Here is a 20,613-nt window from a genome sequence, read left to right on the forward strand (position 1 = left end):
GCGAACCACCAAAACTCATTAAAAAAATTATTATTAAGGTGAAAGAAAACACCAGCAAGGGACTCAAATGTGGAAAAATATGTTTTATCTTCAGTTACTTGACTTCACAATGGTGGCATTTAGCAGCTGTGCTCTTAAAGCAGATCTGTCACTACCAGTTGGTGTTTAATGACAAAGTGCTAAAAGGTTATGTTATTCTATTTTTAATCAGTTTTACTTTTCCCCCAGTGTAGTTTTTCATTAAAACAGGCTCAGACCTTAATCTTCTCAAGTACTACCTACTGTGCCCGACAATGCAGGACCCCCACTTTTTTTTTTTTCATTTTAACGTCCTTCAAAGTCAGGGCCGTCCCTGGCTAAAATGGGGCCCCTAAGCAAAAGTTTGTTTGGAGGCCCCCGGCACCTCTTACAACGATTTTCCCATTAAAGGCAATACAATAACAGGTGTCCTATGGCCGACGTTATGTCAACAACAATAAGATTGTGTGAAAGTAATTTGCGTTTTTATAAATAATTTTTTTTTTAAATTAGTAATTCTACAATGAATTAAAGTTACATGAGGGTTGTTACCTTTTTATCGTAATAGCTTCTCTTTACATTTTTTTTTTTTTTTTTTAAAGTACATGACTTTACATTGTTGTCCTGGCTGCTCAGGACAACACGGCCAACGGGACCATAAATCAACACTAATAATAAAGTATGAAAATAAGCTGTATTTTTATGAGTAATAATCGTAATTGTACACGAGTTAAGGCTACATACGGGCTTTGATCGTTTTTTAGCTTCTTTTTACACATATACGTTTTCATCGTAATATTTACACTTGTAACAACGATACAATTTTTTTGTAAAAGTGCAATGCATGCAGGGAAGAGCTGATAATTACAATATTAATTTTGCGCCAGTTAAGGCGACATTTGGGTTTTCTGCATTATTTATCGTAATCGCGGTTATCTTCTTTTTACATTTTTTTTTTAAAGTGTGATGCATGACGTCTTCGTGCGGGGAAATGTTAGTACTTTTGTATTAAAGTTTTTACATTTTTATCGTAATAGCGGTTAGCTTCTTTTTACACTCGAGAATTTTTTTTATTTTTTTAAAGTGCATGACTTACGTTATCCTGGCTGCTCAGGACAACATGGCCGACAGGACCGTAAGTAAACAATAATAATAATAATAAAGTATGAAAATGAGCTGAAATTTTGCACGAGTTCAGGCTACATCAGGGTTTTGATCTTTTTACACCTTTACGTATTTTATCGTAATTGCGGTTATCTTCTTTTTACACTTGTAACGTTACAATTTCTTGTAAAAGTGCAATGCGGGGAAGAGTTCATGATTTTGGCATCAGTTAATGCTACAAAAAGGTTTCCGTGTTTTTGTCGTAATAGCAGTTAGCTTCTTTTTATACTTGAAACAATGTTAACATTTTTCTGTAAAAGTGCGATGCATGATGTTTTCTTGCGGGCAAAAGTCAATCATAATAATAATCATTTCGTATAAGTTAAAGGTTACACGAGGTTTTATACGTTGTTATCATAATAGTGATTGGCTTCCTTGTAAGAACGTAAACATTTTAGTGCGATGCATTATGTCGTCATTCGGGGAAAAGTTACAAATCTTAAGTCGTTTCTATGTTTTTATTGTAATAGCAGTTAGCTTCTTTTTACACTTATAACAACGTTACAATTTTTTTCTTTTTAAGTGCAATGCATGTCTTCATGCGGGGAAGAGTTAGTAACCAGTTTTGTATCTATTAAAGCTACATAATGGTTTCAGTGTTTTATCGTAATCACTCGTATCTTCTTTTTACACTTTTTCTTAAGTGCAATGCATATCTTTAATGCAGGGAAAAGTTAGTACTCATTAAAGTAGTAATTTTGTATCAATTAGGTTACATTTGGGTTTTTCGATTTTTATCGTAACAGCAAATAGGTACTTTTTACACTTGTAACGTTTTATTTATTTATTTTTTTAGATGCAATGCATGATGCCTTCATGTGGGGAAGAGTTAGTAATCATTAAAATAGTAATTTTGTATCAATTAGGCTACTTTTGGGTTTTTCCATTTTTATCGTAATAGTGATTAACTACTTTTCACACTTGTAACGTAACATTTTTATTTATTTTTTTATTGCAACGCATTATGTCTTCAAGCGGGGAAGAGTTAGTAATCATTAAAGTAGTAATTTTGTATTAATAAGGCTACATTCGGGTTTTTCGATTTTTATCGGAATAGCGGTTAGCTTCTTTTTACACTTGTAAAGTAGTAATTTTGTATTAATAAGGCTACATTTGGGTTTTAGATTTTTATCGTAATAGCAATTAGCTACTTTTTACCCTTGTAACGTTACATTTTTAGGTTTCTTAAAGTGCAATGCATGATGTCTTCATGCGGGGAAGAGTTAGTAATCATTAAAGTAGTAATTTTGTGTTAATTAGGCTACATTCTGTTTTTTTCGATTTTATCGTAATAGCGGTTAGTTTCCTTTTACACTTGCAACGTTCCTTTTTTTGTTTTTTTAAGTGCAATGCATGATGTCTTCATGCGGGGAAGAGTTAGTAATCATTAAAGTAGTAATTTTGTGTTAATAAGGCTACATTCGGGTTTTTCAATTTTTATCGGAATAGCGATTATCTACTTTTTACCCCTGTAACGTTACATTTTTAGTTTTTTTTTTAAGTGCAATGCATGATGTCTTCATGTGGGGAAGAGTTAGTAATCATTAAGATAGAAATTTTATAACAATTAGGCTCCATTCGAGTTTTTAAATTTTTATTGTAATAGCGATTAGCTACTTTTTACAATTGTAACGTTACATTTTTAGGTTTTTTTTAAGTGCAATGCATGATGTCTTCATGAGGGGAAGAGTTAGTAATCATTAAAGTGGTAATTTTGTATCAATTAGGCCTACATTAGTTTTTTTCCATTTTTATCGTAATAGCGAGTAGCTTCATTTTACACTTGTAACGTTAAATGTTTTGTTTTTTTAAGTGCAATGCATGATGTCTTTATGCGGGGAATAGTTGGTAATCATTGAAGTAGTAATTTTGCATTAATAAGGCTACATTCAGGTTTTTCGATTTTTATCGGAATAGCGATTAGCTACTTTTTACCCTTGAAAAGTTACATTTTTAGGTTTCTTTAAGTGCAATGCATGATGTCTTCATGCGGGGAATAGTTGGTAGTCATTAAAGTATTAATTTTGTATTAATAAGGCTACATCGGGGTTTTTCGATTTTTATCGGAATAGCGATTTGCTACTTTTTACACTCGTAACGTTACATTTTTTGGTTTTTTTAAGTGCAATGCATGATGTCTTCATGTGGGGAAGAGTTAGTAATCATTAAAGTAGTAATTTTGTGTTAATTAGGCTGGATTCGGGTTTTTCGATTTTTATCGTAATAGCGGTTAGCTACTTTTTACACTTGTAACGTTACATTTTTTGCTTTTTTAAGTGCAATTCATGATGTCTTCATGCGGAGAAGAGTTAGTAATCATTAAAGTAGTAATTTTGTGTTAATAAGCTACATTCGGGTTTTTAGATTTTTATCGTAAAAGCAATTAGCTACTTTTTACCCTTGAAACGTTACATTTTTAGGTTTCTTTAAGTGCAATGCATGATGTCTTCATGCGGGGAATAGTTGGTAATTATTAAAGTAGTAATTTTGAATTAATAAGGTTACATTCGGGTTTTTCCATTTTTATCGGAATGGCGATTTGCTACTTTTTACACTCGTAACGTTACATTTTTTGTTTTTTTTAAGTGCAATGCATGATGTCTTCATGTGGGGAAGAGTTATTAATCATTAAAGTAGTAATTTCCTTTCAATTAGGCTACATTCGGGTTTTTCGATTTTTATCGGAATAGCGATTTGCTACTTTTTATACTTGTAATGTTACATTTTTTGTTTTTTTAAGTGCAATGCATGATGTCTTCATGCGGGGAAGAGTTAGTAATCATTAAAGTACTAATTTTGTGTTATTTAGGCTACAATCGGGTATTTAGATTTTTATCGTAATAGCGGTTAGCTTCTTTTTACACTTGTAACATTACAATTTTTGTTTTTTTAAGTGCAATGCATGATGTCTTCATGTGGGGAAGAGTTATTAATCATTAAAGTAGTAATTTCCTTTCAATTAGGCTACATTCGGGTTTTTCGATTTTTATCGGAATAGCGATTTGCTACTTTTTATACTTGTAATGTTACATTTTTTGTTTTTTTAAGTGCAATGCATGATGTCTTCATGCGGGGAAGAGTTAGTAATCATTAAAGTAGTAATTTCCTTTCAATTAGGCTACATTCGGGTTTTTCGATTTTTATCGGAATAGCGATTAGCTACTTTTTACCCTTGTAACATTACATTTTTAGGTTTCTTTAAGTGCAATGCATGATGTCTTCATGTGGGGAAGAGTTAGTAATCATTAAAGTAGTAATTTTGTACTAATTAGGCTACATTCGAGTTTTCCGATTTTTATCGTAATAGCGATTAGCTTGCTTTTACTCTTGTTTTTTTTAAAGTGCGATGCCTGCGTGACTTTTAAATGTGACCCCCGCCATCAAAGCTACGATGATAATTTCTTATTTTTTATTTCCACAGAGCTTTACTTCTTTTTACAGTTGCATGTGGCGCCGTTTGACGATCTCTAGCGTTCTTCTGTCTTTGAAAAAGCGCGTCGGCCTCACATCTTGGTGACGTCCACGCCGTCGTGAATGTCGATGACGTGGAAGCCCAGGTTGTCGACGCCCATCTTCTCCGTGTGCCGCTTCCTGTTCGGCAGGTCCGCGTTGCCGTCGAAGCAGCGGGCGCAATGCGGCGTGCCCACCCGCACGCTTTTGGAGAAGTTGGAGAAGTCCACGCAGTACTTGCCGGTTCTGGTGCGCGAGATGATGGGCAGGAAGTTGTGACCCCACTGGATCTCCTGCGGCGTGTAGGAGGTGCGCACCTGGCAGGAGGAGCTGGTGGACTCGGCGATGCCGTCCAGGAAGACCACCAGCTCGAAGTCCTGCTGGGGGAGGGTGTCGGCCGACAGCTCGTAGAAGGGACTGGAGCGCTCGATGGCGTGGTAGAGCGTCAGCGGGCAAACGAAGAACAGGTTGTCCTTGCCGGAGTCCACCGTGAAGGCGATGTCCAGCTGCTCCAGGATGAAGGTCTCGCCGTCGGGCGTGGTGGTGGTCCTCAGCAGCTTGCCGTAGATCTGGCTGCCGATGAGCAGCGTCTTGCGGAGGTTGGCCACGCGGATCAGGAGGCACAGCTTCCCTTTCAGGAGGCAGATGACGGCCACGTGGCTGAAGCTCACCGTCTTGGCTCGCCGCTTGGGCAGCGAGATCTTGGCCAGGATGACGCCGCACATGAAGCTGTTGATGAACACGCCCGCCACCGACTGCAGCACGATGACGGCCACCGTGCCGGGGCACTGCCCCGTCAGCGCCCGGCCGCCGTAGCCGATGGTGGTCTGCGTCTCCAGCGAGTAGAGGAAGGCGGTGGTCAGGCTGTTGACGTTGGCGACGCACATGACGTGGCCGTCCACGCCGCCGGGTGCCGCCAGGTCCCCGTTGCTCTTGGCGATCCAGTACCACAGCAGGCTGAACACGAACCAGCTGCCCGTGAAGGACGCCACGAACAGGACGAGCACGAAGCGCCAGCGGATCTCCACGAAGGTGGTCCAGAAGTCCACCAGGTAGGCCATGTGGTTGCCCGACTCCAAGTTGCCCAACTCGATGTTGCAGCGCCCGTCTTTGGTGACCAGGCGGGCTCGGCGGCTCGGGGGCCCGCTCGGCTGGACCATTCTGGAACTTCAATCGACAAAGGTATTGATTGGGTCACCTACAAGAAGTGGAGAATGATTAAAAAACTATAAACAAAAGTATTGGGACACCTACAGGAAGTGGAAAATGATTAAAAAACTATAAACAAAAGTATTGGGACACTTACAGGAAGTGGAAAATGATTATAAAACTATAAACAAAAGTATTGGGACACCTGCAGGAAGTGGAAAATGATTATAAAAGTATAAACAAAAGTATTGGGACACCTACAGGAAGTGGAAAATGATTAAAAAACGATAAACAAAAGTATTAGGACACCTACAGGAAGTGGGAAATTATTAAAAAACTATAAACAAAAGTATTGGGACACTTACAGGAAGTGAAAAATTATTATAAAACTAAACAAAAGTATTGGGACACCTACAGGAAGTGGACAATGATTATAAAACTATTTTAAAAAGTATTGGGACACTTACAGGAAGTGGAAAATGATTATAAAACTATTAACAAAAGCATCGGGACACCTACAGGAAGTGGAAAATGATTATAGAACTATAAACAAAAGTATCGGGACACTTACAGGAAGTAGAAAGGGATTATAAAACTATAACCAGAAGTATTTGGACACTTACAGGAAGTGGACAATATAAAACTAGAAATAAAAGTATTGGGACATGTAGAGGAAGTGAAAAAATATAAAAATGTAAACAAAAGTATTGGGACACCTGCAGGAAGTGGAAAATGATTATACAACTATAAACAAAGGTATTGGGACACCTACAGGAAGTGGAAACTGATTATAAAACTATAAACAAAAGTATTGGGACACCTGCAGGAAGTGGAAATGGATTATAAAAGTATAAACAAAAGTATTGGGACACTTACAGGAAGTGGAAAATGATTATAAAACTATAAACAAAAGTATTGGGACACATACAGGAAGTGAAAAATTATTAAAAAACGATAAACAAAAGTATTAGGACACCTACAGGAAGTGGGAAATGATTAAAAAAACTTTAAACAAAAGTATTGGGACACCTACAGGAAGTGGAAAATGATTAAAAAACTATAAACAAAAGTATTAGGACACCTACAGGAAGTGGGAAATTATTAAAAAACTATAAACAAAAGTACTGGGACACCTACAGGAAGTGGACAATATAAAACTAGAAACAAAAGTATTGGGACACATAGAGGAAGTGAAAAAATATTATAAAACTATAAACAAAAGTATTGGGACATCTACATGAAGTGGAAAATGATTATAAAACTATAAACAAAAGTATCTGGACACTTACAGGAAGTGGAAAATGATTATAAAACTATAAACAAAAGTATTTGGACACTTACAGGAAGCGGATGATATAAAACTAGAAACAAAAGTATTGGGACACAGAGGAAGTGAAAAAATATTATAAAACTATAAACAAAAGTATTGGGACACCTGCAGGAAGTGAAACATGATTTTAAAACTGTAAACAAAAGTATTGGGACACCTACAGAAAGTGAAAAATGATTATAGAACTATCAACAAAAGTATTTGGACACCAACAGGAAGTGGAAAATGATTATAAAACTATAAACAAAAGTATTTGGACACTTACAGGAAGTGGACAATATAATACTAGAAACAAAAGTATTGGGACACGTAGTGGAAGTTACATTTTTTATAGAACTATAAACAAAAGTATTGGGACACTTACAGGAAGTGGACAATATAAAACTATAAACAAAAGAATTGGGACACCTACAAGAAGTAGAAAAGTATTATACAACTATAAACAAAAGCTTTGGGACACTTACAGGAAGTAGAAAATATAAAACTATAAACAAAGGTATTGGGACACCTACAGGAAGTGGAAAAGGATTATAAAACAAAAAAAAAGTATTGGGACACTTACAGGAAGTGGAAAATATAAAACTATAAACAAAAGTATTGGGACACCTACAGGAAGTGAAACATATAAAACTATAAACAAAAGTATAGGGACACCTACAGGAAGTGAAAAATTATTATCAAACTATAAACAAAAGTATTAGGACACTTACAGGAGGTAAAAAAAAATATCATGCACGTAATTAACAAAAGTATTGGGACTCTTACAGAAAGTAAAACATTATCAACGTAATCAACAAAACTATTGGGACACTTACAGGAAGTGAAAAAGGCTCATACAAATCATTTTTAAAAACGTATTGGAACGCTTACAGGAAGTGAAAAACGATCATACACGTGATTAACAAAATAATTTGGTCACCTACATTAAGTGAAAAATTACATATATAAAAACAAAAGTTTTGGGACGCTAACAGGAAGTGAAAAACATTCTCACTACCGACAGGAAGGGAAAATTATACATGCAATTATCATGTGTTGGAACACCTACAGGAAGTGACAACAATTATACTCACAATTAACAAAAGTATTGGGACACCTACAGGAAGTGGGAAAAATGATCATACACCTAATTAACAAAAGTACTGGGACATGTACAGGAAGTGGAAAAAAATTACACACGTGATTAACAAAAGTATCGGGACACCTGCAGAAAGTGAAACAATTCTCACATGCGTAATTAACATAGGTATTGGGACACGTACAGGAAGTGGAAAAATTATATTGATTATTAACAATAAATTTAGAACACTTACAGGAAGTAAAAAAAAAAAGTATCTAAAAGCAATATAGCAAAATTATTGGGACTAGGGCTGCAACAAAAAATCAATGAAATTCATTAATTGGAGTAGAATAAAAGCTAAAAGGATAAAAGGATCACACTCCTCAGCCTTCCCGGTAAGGTCTATTCAGGTGTACTGGAGAGGAGGCTACGCCGGATAGTCGAACCTCGGATTCAGGAGGAACAGTGTGGTTTTCGTCCTGGTCGTGGAACTGTGGACCAGCTCTATACTCTCGGCAGGGTCCTTGAGGGTGCATGGGAGTTTGCCAAACCAGTCTACATGTGTTTTGTGGACTTGGAGAAGGCATTCGACCGTGTCCCTCGGGAAGTCCTGTGGGGAGTGCTCAGAGAGTATGGGGTATCGGACTGTCTGATTGTGGCAGTCCGCTCCCTGTATGATCAGTGCCAGAGCTTGGTCCGCATTGCCGGTAGTAAGTCGGACACGTTTCCAGTGAGGGTTGGACTCCGCCAAGGCTGCCCTTTGTCACCGATTCTGTTCATAACTTTTATGGACAGAATTTCTAGGCGCAGTCAAGGCGTTGAGGGGATCTGGTTTGGTGGCTGCAGGATTAGGTCTCTGCTTTTTGCAGATGATGTGGTCCTGATGGCTTCATCTGGCCAGGATCTTCAGCTCTCACTGGATCGGTTCGCAGCTGAGTGTGAGAATCAGCACCTCCAAGTCCGAGTCCATGGTTCTCGCCCGGAAAAGGGTGGAGTGCCATCTCCGGGTTGGGGAGGAGATCTTGCCCCAAGTGGAGGAGTTCAAGTACCTCGGAGTCTTGTTCACGAGTGAGGGAAGAGTGAATCGTGAGATCGACAGGCGGATCGGTGCGGCGTCTTCAGTAATGCGGACGCTGTATCGGTCCGTTGTGGTGAAGAAGGAGCTGAGCCGGAAGGCAAAGCTCTCAATTTACCGGTCGATCTACGTTCCCATCCTCACCTATGGTCATGAGCTTTGGGTTATGACCGAAAGGACAAGATCACGGGTACAAGCGGCCGAAATGAGTTTCCTCCGCCGGGTGGCGGGGCTCTCCCTTAGAGATAGGGTGAGAAGCTCTGCCATCCGGGAGGAGCTCAAAGTAAAGCCGCTGCTCCTCCACATCGAGAGGAGCCAGATGAGGTGGTTCGGGCATCTGGTCAGGATGCCACCCGAACGCCTCCCTAGGGAGGTGTTTAGGTCACGTCCGACTGGTAGGAGGCCGCGAGGAAGACCCAGGACACGTTGGGAAGACTATGTCTCCCGGCTGGCCTGGGAACGCCTCGGGGTCCCACAGGAAGAGCTGGACGAAGTGGCTGGGGAGAGGGAAGTCTGGGCTTCCCTGCTTAGGCTGCTGCCCCCGCGACCCGACCTCGGATAAGCGGAAGAAGATGGATGGATGGATGGATGGATGGATAAAAGCTTTAAATGTATATTTGTAGCCTTGATTAAATGTTAAAGGAATGTAACAAAAAAAAATGGTCAAATTCAGACTGCATGGACTGCTCGGACACAGTTTTCACACGGACGCTGCGAAAGAGCGCACATTATGTGGTGCATTGTGCTAACAGTGGATAGTTTTTATTTTTTACTTTTTATTAATACGCACATGTTAAAAGTGCAATTTTAATGTTAATGATATGTATTTATTAGGGGTACAAAGAATAAATGTCATGGCAAGCAAGATAAATCTGTTTATTTCAACTATTTTTACTAAAATACACATTAGGGGTTTAAAATATGTTTGATCAAATGAATAGAACAAACTAATCCATTGATTACCAAAATATTAGAGGACAAATGATAAGAGGCGCTACGCTCAGGAAATAAACAAATGATCATAAAGCTGTAAAGAAAAGTATTGAGACACGTTTTTGCTGCAGATTCCTCAAAACAGACGAGCTGTCAAATAGAGGATCTTTGACTTGTTGCAGCAGGTTCTTAAAAAGTACTACAGTATGTGGTCTGGCATATAGACGATCTTTGACTAGTGCAGTTGAATTTATTAAAATGTTATATTGTAATAACGACATTCTATTATTAATTTTGTAAAGTAACATTTTTCAAATGTGACCGCGACTTGCATTGACATTAAATACACAAAACAGGAATATTAGCAATATTCAACACTTTGCTAAAGAGTGATTCGGGGAACCTTTTTTTTTTTTTTCTTCTTCTACCTCACATCACTTTTCATACATTTTGTCAAGTCAATGTTTCAATTATGTGATGTATAATTTTGTAACTGTATACATGTTCGAAATAAGTCATTTAGGACAATATTAGGAGACCATTAAAGTCAAGGTGGCTTTCTTTTTTATTTGACCGTTAAACGTGATTTCCAAGAAACTTTGTGCGTCACAGTTCGATCCTTCCTGCGTCATTTCGCGTTGTGCTTGTAAACTTACTCTAAATATATTTTTGCCCGTATTAACTTTATTCACCTAAAACGGGAGTTATTTGTTGTTTTTTTTACATCTTTTTTGGTTTTGTTGATACCTTTTTGGAGACGTACAAGAAAAACACGGAGGGTCGCTGAATGCATCACGCCTGGTAAGATAAAAACTCGTTTTGGACAATAAAGTTTTATTTATTATACATATTTTGTTTTGTTCTGGTAAAGTTAACGAAAAAGTAATCTGCGAACTTTACCAGTAGATTTAACAAAAAAATGACAAATAATTGGGATTTTGACTTTAATGACCTTTAATACACATTTGCTCATTGTCTCTCATTAATTAGCAAGACTGTTTTATTATATAACAATAACAATTTCCCTTGTGGTATAATAAAGTTTGTCTAATATATATTTAAAAAAAATATTAAACAAAAATCCTAAGAAAATACTGAACTTTTTTTCTTTTTTTTTTACTATGATAAAAATATATTTTGATTCAAACTAAAAATTTCAGGAAAGTCATTTAGAAAAGACAAAACAATTAACATTAAATGTGCAATTTTCTTGCCAAAATTACTTTTATTTTAAACGTTTAGTACACATCTCATGAAATACTACACACAAATGATGCCATACTTGTCAACCTTGAGACCTCCGATTTCGGGAGGTGGGGGGTGGGGGCGTGGTCGGGGGTGGGGCGGGGCGTGGTTGGGGGCGTGGTTAAGAGGGGAGGAGTATATTGACAGCTAGAATTCACCAAGTCAAGTATTTCATTCATACATATATATACAGGTAAAAGCCAGTAAATTAGAATATTTTGAAAAACTTGATTTATTTCAGTAATTGCATTCAAAAGGTGTAACTTGTACATTATATTTATTCATTGCACACAGACTGATGCATTCAAATGTTTATTTCATTTAATTTTGATGATTTGAAGTGGCAACAAATGAAAATCCAAAATTCCGTGTGTCACAAAATTAGAATATTACTTAAGGCTAATACAAAAAAGGGATTTTTAGAAATGTTGGCCAACTGAAAAGTATGAAAATGAAAAATATGAGCATGTACAATACTCAATACTTGGTTGGAGCTCCTTTTGCCTCAATTACTGCGTTAATGCGGCTTGGCATGGAGTCGATGAGTTTCTGGCACTGCTCAGGTGTTATGAGAGCCCAGGTTGCTCTGATAGTGGCCTTCAACTCTTCTGCGTTTTTGGGTCTGGGATTCTGCATCTTCATTTTCACAATACCCCACAGATTTTCTATGGGGCTAAGGTCAGGGGAGTTGGCGGGCCAATTTAGAACAGAAATACCATGGTCCGTAAACCAGGCACGGGTAGATTTTGCGCTGTGTGCAGGCGCCAAGTCCTGTTGGAACTTGAAATCTCCATCTCCATAGAGCAGGTCAGCAGCAGGAAGCATGAAGTGCTCTAAAACTTGCTGGTAGACGGCTGCGTTGACCCTGGATCTCAGGAAACAGAGTGGACCGACACCAGCAGATGACATGGCACCCCAAACCATCACTGATGGTGGAAACTTTACACTAGACTTCAGGCAACGTGGATCCTGTGCCTCTCCTGTCTTCCTCCAGACTCTGGGACCTCGATTTCCAAAGGAAATGCAAAATTTGCATGGTTGGGTGATGGTTTGGGGTGCCATGTCATCTGCTGGTGTCGGTCCACTCTGTTTCCTGAGATCCAGGGTCAACGCAGCCGTCTACCAGCAAGTTTTAGAGCATTTCATGCTTCCTGCTGATGACCTGCTCTATGGAGATGGAGATTTCAAGTTCCAACAGGACTTGGCGCCTGCACACAGCGCAAAATCTACCCGTGCCTGGTTTACGGACCATGGTATTTCTGTTCTAAATTGGCCAGCCAACTCCCCTGACCTTAGCCCCATAGAAAATCTGTGGGGTATTGTGAAAAGGAAGATGCAGAATGCCAGACCCAAAAACGCAGAAGAGTTGAAGGCCACTATCAGAGCAACCTGGGCTCTCATAACACCTGAGCAGTGCCAGAAACTCATCGACTCCATGCCACGCCGCATTAACGCAGTAATTGAGGCAAAAGGAGCTCCAACCAAGTATTGAGTATTGTACATGCTCATATTTTTCATTAAATGTGCTTTATAAATAAAGTTGATTTGATTTGATTTGATTTTCATACTTTTCAGTTGGCCAACATTTCTAAAAATCCCTTTTTTGTATTAGCCTTAAGTAATATTCTAATTTTGTGACACACGGAATTTTGGATTTTCATTTGTTGCCACTTCAAATCATCAAAATTAAATGAAATAAACATTTGAATGCATCAGTCTGTGTGCAATGAATAAATATAATGTACAAGTTACACCTTTTGAATGCAATTACTGAAATAAATCAAGTTTTTCAAAATATTCTAATTTACTGGCTTTTACCTGTAAGGTATTTATCAATAATGCATGTTTGTCCTCCACATATTACAGAGTATTGTTGAAATGCATTTTCAAAAGTTTTAAACTCCAAAAAGTTGAGTAAATGTTTGATTAACTCAACATTTCTGCTAGAAAGATGACATCAAATGTATACATTTTACAGGTTATTTCAATACTATAGCTTCACTATTAATAGAAGAATAGAATAAAATTGACTTTATTGTCATTATATTTGCATATAACGAGATTAAGGACTCCAATTTAAGGTGCCGTACTTGGAACAAATATGGGGTAAAAAAATAAATGACACAACAGGTAATAAAGGAAAAACTAACAATTGAAATAAACAGACTACTATCCAATAAAAATAATAAGCAATCCTGTACAATATAAAAAACACTATAGAAATACAAAAATACTGTACAATATACAGAACTATGCCATTATTAGTTGCTTTTATTAGAAATGTCTGAAAAATGCTGGACCTTCAGAAGGCCTTTGGCACCGTTGACCACGCTATACTGTTGGATAAGCTCAGAGCAATCGGATTTGACAAAACCTCATCGAGCTGGATGCAATCTTACTTGGAGGGGAGGGAACAGTTGGTGAGCTGTGGAGTCCCCCAAGGCAGTATATTGGGGCCTTTACTGTTCCTAATATACATAAACGACTTGTCATCAGCATGTGACTGTGAATTGTTCTTGTTTGCGGATGACTCGGCCCTGCTGGTATCAGACAAGGACAAGTCACAGGTAGAGAAAATCCTCAGTGCTGAACTCTGTAGAACTTGCACCTGGCTCGCTGACAACAAGCTATCCATACACTTGGGTAAAACGGAATCCATCCTATTTGGGTCCCACATCAACGTTAAGAAAGTCAATGACTTCACTATATAAGTGGGTGACATTGTTATCACCAGGAAAGATGAGGTCACCTACCTAGGTTCCATCCTAGAGGCTAATCTTTCCTGATGAGGTGAGTGCCCCAGAGAAAAGGCATTGAAGCTTAGGGAAGGCTATGCAGAACGAAACTAAAACTGAACTGGCTACAAAGTAAACAAAAACAGAATGCTGGACCACAGCAAAGACTTACTGTGGAGCAAAGATGGCGTCCACAATGTACATCCGAACATGACATGGCAATCGACAATGTCCCCACGAAGAAGGATAAAAACAAAGTAGATGCGGGAAATATCGCTCAAAGGAAGACTTGAAACTGCTCCAGGAAAATACCAAAAAAAGAGAAAAAGCCACCAAAATTGGAGCGCAAGACAAGAACTAAAACACTACACACAGGAAAACAGCAAAAAACTCCAAATAAGTCACGGCGTGATGTGACAGGTGGTGACAGTACACCTACTTTTAGACAAGAGCTATATTGATGCATGGTTGGTTATGGTTTAAATTCATATCCAACAATTGCGACGACTTTTTACTGTCAACTAAGTTTCGTTGTTTAATGATTTCTGCTGGTGGTGTACCTGCGGATTTTGTCAACACAAAAAATGTGCCTTCGCTCAAAAAAGGTTAAAAATCACTGCCCTAGCATCTCCAAAACCCTCAAATCTAAACTCCAAACATCCCAGAACAAGCTAGTCAGATTACTTTTAGACCTCCACCCCAGATCACACCTCACTACAAACCACATCTCCAAAGTGGGCTAGCTCAGGGTGGAGGACAGAGTAAAACAACTTGCACTGAGCCTGGTCTATAAAATCCGCTACACCTCCCTGATACCGAAGTACATGTCAAACTACTTCCTTAAAGGGGAACATTATCACCAGACCTATGTAAGCGTCAATATATACCTTGATGTTGCAGAAAAAAAGACCATATATTTTTTAACCGATTTCCGCACTCTAAATGGGTGAATTTTGGCGAATTAAACGCCTTTCTATTATTCGCTCTCGGAGCGATGACGTCACAACGTGACGTCACATCGGGAAGCAATCCGCCATTTTCTCACTTTCGTCGGTGTGTTGTCGGAGGGTGTAACAACACGAACAGGGACGGATTCAAGTTGCACCAGTGGCCCAAAGATGCGAAAGTGGCAAGAAATTGGACGAAATTTGTTCAAAATACGAGGCTGTGGGGAAAGCCGACGAAATGGTCAGTCGTTTGTTCCGCACACTTTACCGACGAAAGCTATGCTACGACAGAGATGGCAAGAATGTGTGGATATCCTGCGACACTCAAAGCAGATGCTGACATCAACTCCAAAACTGGACAGATCAGCTTTCAGGAAAAGAGAGCGGATGAGGGTATGTCTACAGAATATATTAATTGATGAAAACTTTATTCATTACTCGCGATTTTACATAAATTATTATACATAAACTGTGTTTACCAATAATTTAGCTTAAAAACATTTATTTTTTTCAATCATTCGAGTACATTCAGGTATTCTTGTGTAATGCAGTATTTTGTGTCTATTTAGGTATGGTTAACCTGAGTGCTGAAATCGTGGAAAAATATATGTTCTTAGCGGGCCTGAAATGGGCTGTCTGCACTCTCAAAGTGCATGTTGTTGCCAAATGTATTTCATATGCTGTAAACCTAGTTCATAGTTGTTAGTTTCCTTTAATGCCAAACAAACACATACCAATCGTTGGTTAGAAGGCGATCGCCGAATTCGTCCTCGCTTTCTCCCGTGTCGCTGGCTGTCGTGTCGTTTTCGTCGGTTTCGCTTGCATACGGTTCAAACCGATATGGCTCAATAGCTTCAGTTTCTTTTTCAATTTCGTTTTCGCTACCTGCCTCCACACTACAACCATCCGTTTCAATACATGCGTAATCTGTTGAAGCCGCTGAAATCCGAGTCTGAATCCGAGCTAATGTCGCTATAGCTTGCTGTTCTTTCCGCCATGTTTGTTTGTGTTGGCTTCACTATGTGACGTCACAGGAAAATGGACGGGTGTATATAAAGATGGTTAAAATCAAGCACTTTGAAGCTTTTTTTAGGGATATTGCGTGATGGGTAAAATTTTGAAAAAAAACTTTGAAAAATAAAATAAGCCACTGGGAACTGATTTTTAATGGTTTTATCCCTTCTGAAATTGTGATAATGTTCCCCTTTAACGTAAATGACCGCCATAACCACAACACCAGGGGAAGCTCCACAAACCACGTTAAACCCAGATTTCGATCTAACAAAGGTCTTAACTCATTCTCCTTCTATGCCACATCAATGTGGAATGCGCTCCCAACAGGTGTAAAAGAAAGGGCATCTCTATCCTCCTTCAAAACTGCAATAAAAGTACACCTCCAGGCAACTTCAACCCTAAACTAACACCCTCCCCAGATTGTTAATAATCAAATGTAAACAATCAAATCTAGATACTTTTCTTATGCCTTCTGATCTCTCTCTCTCTTAGCCCACTACTTGCTGTACATATCCTACCAAGTCAGACCTACACTGTTTCAATGTCCATTTCTCTGTTCTCAATTGATGATGACTGATGATAACCTCCACACCCCGAATTGTAAATAATGTAAATAATTCAATGTATACACCCTGATGATTATCTTGTGTGATGACTGTGTTATGATGATAGTATATATCTGATAGTATATATCTGTATCATGAATCAATTTAAGTGGACCCCGACTTAAACAAGTTGAAAAACTTATTCGGGTGTTACCATTTAGTGGTCAATTGTACGGAATATGTACTTCACTGTGCAACCTACTAATAAGAGTCTCAATCAATCAAAACACACACACAGAGGCTGAAATTGGGTTCGACATACCTGAGTCCAGAGTGGTTCTGGTGGTGCGACTCTCTCCTCCTTGCAGCAAAAGAGTTTAATCCACAGTGAAATGTTCTAATCCCAGCCACATGCCAGCGTGTACACTGGCTGCATAGAACCAGGGGACTAGAGAGGTTGGGGGGGGGGGGCCCAGGGGGCGTTGGTCCCCCTCCATCAACATCACTAAAAAGCTGCTTCTTCTTGCAGTGTCTCATAGCTGGTGTGTGTTTGTGTGTATTTGTGTGTGTGTGTGTGTTGGGGGCCCCGGCCCCAAGTGTGGTTTGTTTGCCGCCCTTAAAGAACATTTCACAAAAGAAATCCCTCAATTGCGTCCTTAAACCTCCTCCTCCCACTTCCCTCCCCCTCTTCAAAACCTGCCAGGCTGCCTCACATTTGCATCACAATGAAGACGACGGCCATATTGCCACTATTACACTGTACCTCTGGGCTGTTTTCTTCAACGTTCTTCTTGCTTTATTTAATATCACATAATAATATTTAATATATACACTCTACCAATCTAATAATAATAATATTTAATATATACACTCTACCAATCTAATAATAATAATATTTAATATACACACTCTACCAACCGAGCAGTATAGCTCGGTTGGTAGTGACTGGGATGGCGGAAGCGGGAATCGAACCTGGAACCCTCAAGTTGCTCTACCAACCGAGCTATACCGCTCGGTTGGTAGAGCAACTTGAGGGTTCCAGGTTCGATTCCCGCTTCCGCCATCCCAGTCACTACCAACCGAGCTATACTGCTCGGTTGGTAGAGTGTGTATATTAAATATTATTATTATTAGATTGGTTGTTAGAGTTGCTACCAACCGAGCGGTATAGCTCGGTTGGTAGAGCAACTTGAGGGTTCCAGGTTCGATTCCCGCTTCCGCCATCCCAGTCACTACCAACCGAGCTATACTGCTCGGTTGGTAGAGTGTGTATATTAAATATTATTATTATTAGATTGGTTGTTAGAGTTGCTACCAACCGAGCGGTATAGCTCGGTTGGTAGAGCAACTTGAGGGTTCCAGGTTCGATTCCCGCTTCCGCCATCCCAGTCACTACCAACCGAGCTATACTGCTCGGTTGGTAGAGTGTGTATATTAAATATTATTATTATTAGATTGGTTGTTAGAGTTGCTACCAACCGAGCGGTATAGCTCGGTTGGTAGAGCAACTTGAGGGTTCCAGGTTCGATTCCCGCTTCCGCCATCCCAGTCACTACCAACCGAGCTATACTGCTCGGTTGGTAGAGTGTGTATATTAAATATTATTATTATTAGATTGGTTGTTAGAGTTGCTACCAACCGAGCGGTATAGCTCGGTTGGTAGAGCAACTTGAGGGTTCCAGGTTCGATTCCCGCTTCCGCCATCCCAGTCACTACCAACCGAGCTATACTGCTCGGTTGGTAGAGTGTGTATATTAAATATTATTATTATTAGATTGGTTGTTAGAGTTGCTACCAACTGAGCGGTATAGCTCGGTTGGTAGAGCAACTTGAGGGTTCCAGGTTCGATTCCCGCTTCCGCCATCCCAGTCACTACCAACCGAGCTATACTGCTCGGTTGGTAGAGTGTGTATATTAAATATTATTATTATTAGATTGGTTGTTAGAGTTGCTACCAACCGAGCGGTATAGCTCGGTTGGTAGAGCAACTTGAGGGTTCCAGGTTCGATTCCCGCTTCCGCCATCCCAGTCACTACCAACCGAGCTATACTGCTCGGTTGGTAGAGTTGCTACCAACCGAGCGGTATAGCTCGGTTGGTAGAGCAACTTGAGGGTTCCAGGTTCGATTCTCGCTTCCGCCATCCTAGTCACTGCCGTTGTGTCCTTGGGCAAGACACTTTACCCACCTGCTCCCAGTGCCACCCACACTGGTTTGAATGTAACTTAGATGTTGGGTTTCACAATGTAAAGCGCTTTGAGTCACTAGAGAAAAGCGCTATATAAATATAATTGACTTACTACTTACTTATTTTCCACGTCGTTGCAAGACTTCAAAATTACTCCCAAAAAATCATATAGTCGGAAATAAGAACAACACATCCACACTGGTCCGAGATCCTTTATGTGACAGGAGCACCCTGCTGTTTTTGAGAAGCGACTGCCAAAAACGCGAGTCAAAGATCTTCTACGTGACAGGAGCACCCTGCTGTTTTTGAGCACCTACTGCCAAAAAACGCGAGTCAAAAGATTTCTTTGTTTTTTGAGAACCTACGCTCAAAAACGCTCGTCAAAGATCCTACGTAACTGGAATGTCCTGCTGTTTTTGAGCACATGCTGCCAAAAACGCCAGTCAAAGATCCTCTAGGGCAGTGTTTTTCAACCTTTTTTAAGCCCAGGCACATTTTTTGCGTTGAAAAAATCCAGAGGCACACAAATCATCATATTTTAGTGGCTTTTTCTCTTTTTTTTGTATTTTCCTGTAGCAGTTTCATGTCTCCCCGCATCTACTTTGTTTTAGCAATCAAGACTATTTCAGTTGTTTTTATCCTTCTTTGTGGGGACATTGTTGATTGTCATGTCATGTTCGGATGTACATTGTGGACGTCGCCTTTGCTCCACAGTAAGTCTTTGCTGTCGTCCAGCATTCTGTTTTTGTTTACTTTGTAGCCAGTTCAGTTTTAGTTTCGTTCTGCATAGCCTTCCCTAAGCTTCAATGCCTTTTCTTAGGAGCACTCACCTTTTGTTTATTTTTGGTTTAAGCATTAGACACCTTTTTACCTTCACACTGCCTCCCACTGGAACCCTCAAGTTGCTCTACCAACCGAGCTATACCGCTCGGTTGGTAGAGCAACTTGAGGGTTCCAGGTTCGATTCCCGCTTCCGCCATCCTAGTCACTGCCGTTGTGTCCTTGGGCAAGACACTTTACCCACCTGCTCCCAGTGCCACCCACACTGGTTTGAATGTAACTTAGATATTGGGTTTCACAATGTAAAGCGCTTTGAGTCACTAGAGAAAAGCGCTATATAAATATAATTGACTTACTACTTACTTACTTACTACTTACTTATTTTCCACGTCGTTGCAAGACTTCAAAATTACTCCAAAAAAATCATATAGTCGGAAATAAGAACAATACATCCACACTGGTCCGAGATCCTTTATGTGACAGGAGCATCCTGCTGTTTTTGAGAAGGGACTGCCAAAAACGCGAGTCAAAGATCTTCTACGTGACAGGAGCACCCTGCTGTTTTTGAGCACCTACTGCCAAAAAACGCAAGTCAAAAGATTTCTTTGTTTTTTTGAGAACCTACGCTCAAAAACGCTAGCCAAAGATCCTACGTAACTGGAATGTCCTGCTGTTTTTGAGCACATGCTGCCAAAAACGCCAGTCAAAGATCCTCTAGGGCAGTGTTTTTCAACCTTTTTTAAGCCCAGGCACATTTTTTGCGTTGAAAAAATCCAGAGGCACACAAATCATCATATTTTAGTGGCTTTTTCTCTTTTTTTTGTATTTTCCTGTAGCAGTTTCATGTCTCCCCGCATCTACTTTGTTTTAGCAATCAAGACTATTTCAGTTGTTTTTATCCTTCTTTGTGGGGACATTGTTGATTGTCATGTCATGTTCGGATGTACATTGTGGACGTCGTCTTTGCTCCACAGTAAGTCTT

At 39.5% G+C, this 20,613-nt stretch overlaps 1 protein-coding gene and 1 long non-coding RNA gene across 4 annotated transcripts in view; one reads left to right on the forward strand and one right to left on the reverse strand.

The window, feature by feature from the left end:
• Positions 1–4,248: 4,248 nt before the first annotated feature.
• LOC133607799 (ATP-sensitive inward rectifier potassium channel 1-like) lies at positions 4,249–17,087 on the reverse strand. Its single transcript, XM_061962763.2, has 2 exons — positions 16,988–17,087; positions 4,249–5,830 (listed from the first exon to the last, which is right to left on the reverse strand). Exon 2 carries the CDS (start codon positions 5,790–5,792, stop codon positions 4,686–4,688), a length of 1,107 nt encoding a protein of 368 aa, XP_061818747.1. The 5' UTR covers positions 5,793–5,830; positions 16,988–17,087; the 3' UTR covers positions 4,249–4,685.
• The window catches only part of LOC133607800 (uncharacterized), a 38,121-nt gene continuing 28,364 nt past the window's right edge, over positions 10,857–20,613 (forward strand). For 2 of the 3 annotated variants that reach the window (XR_009815456.2, XR_009815454.2), the window contains exon 1: positions 10,857–10,980. This is a non-coding gene — a long non-coding RNA (uncharacterized lncRNA). The remainder of the gene's footprint in view (positions 10,981–20,613) is intronic. The other variant, XR_009815455.2, reaches the window with a different exon arrangement.

The sequence above is a fragment of the Nerophis lumbriciformis genome, linkage group LG09 (genome assembly GCF_033978685.3).
Source record: "Nerophis lumbriciformis linkage group LG09, RoL_Nlum_v2.1, whole genome shotgun sequence".
NCBI classification, from domain to species: Eukaryota; Metazoa; Chordata; class Actinopteri; order Syngnathiformes; family Syngnathidae; genus Nerophis; species Nerophis lumbriciformis.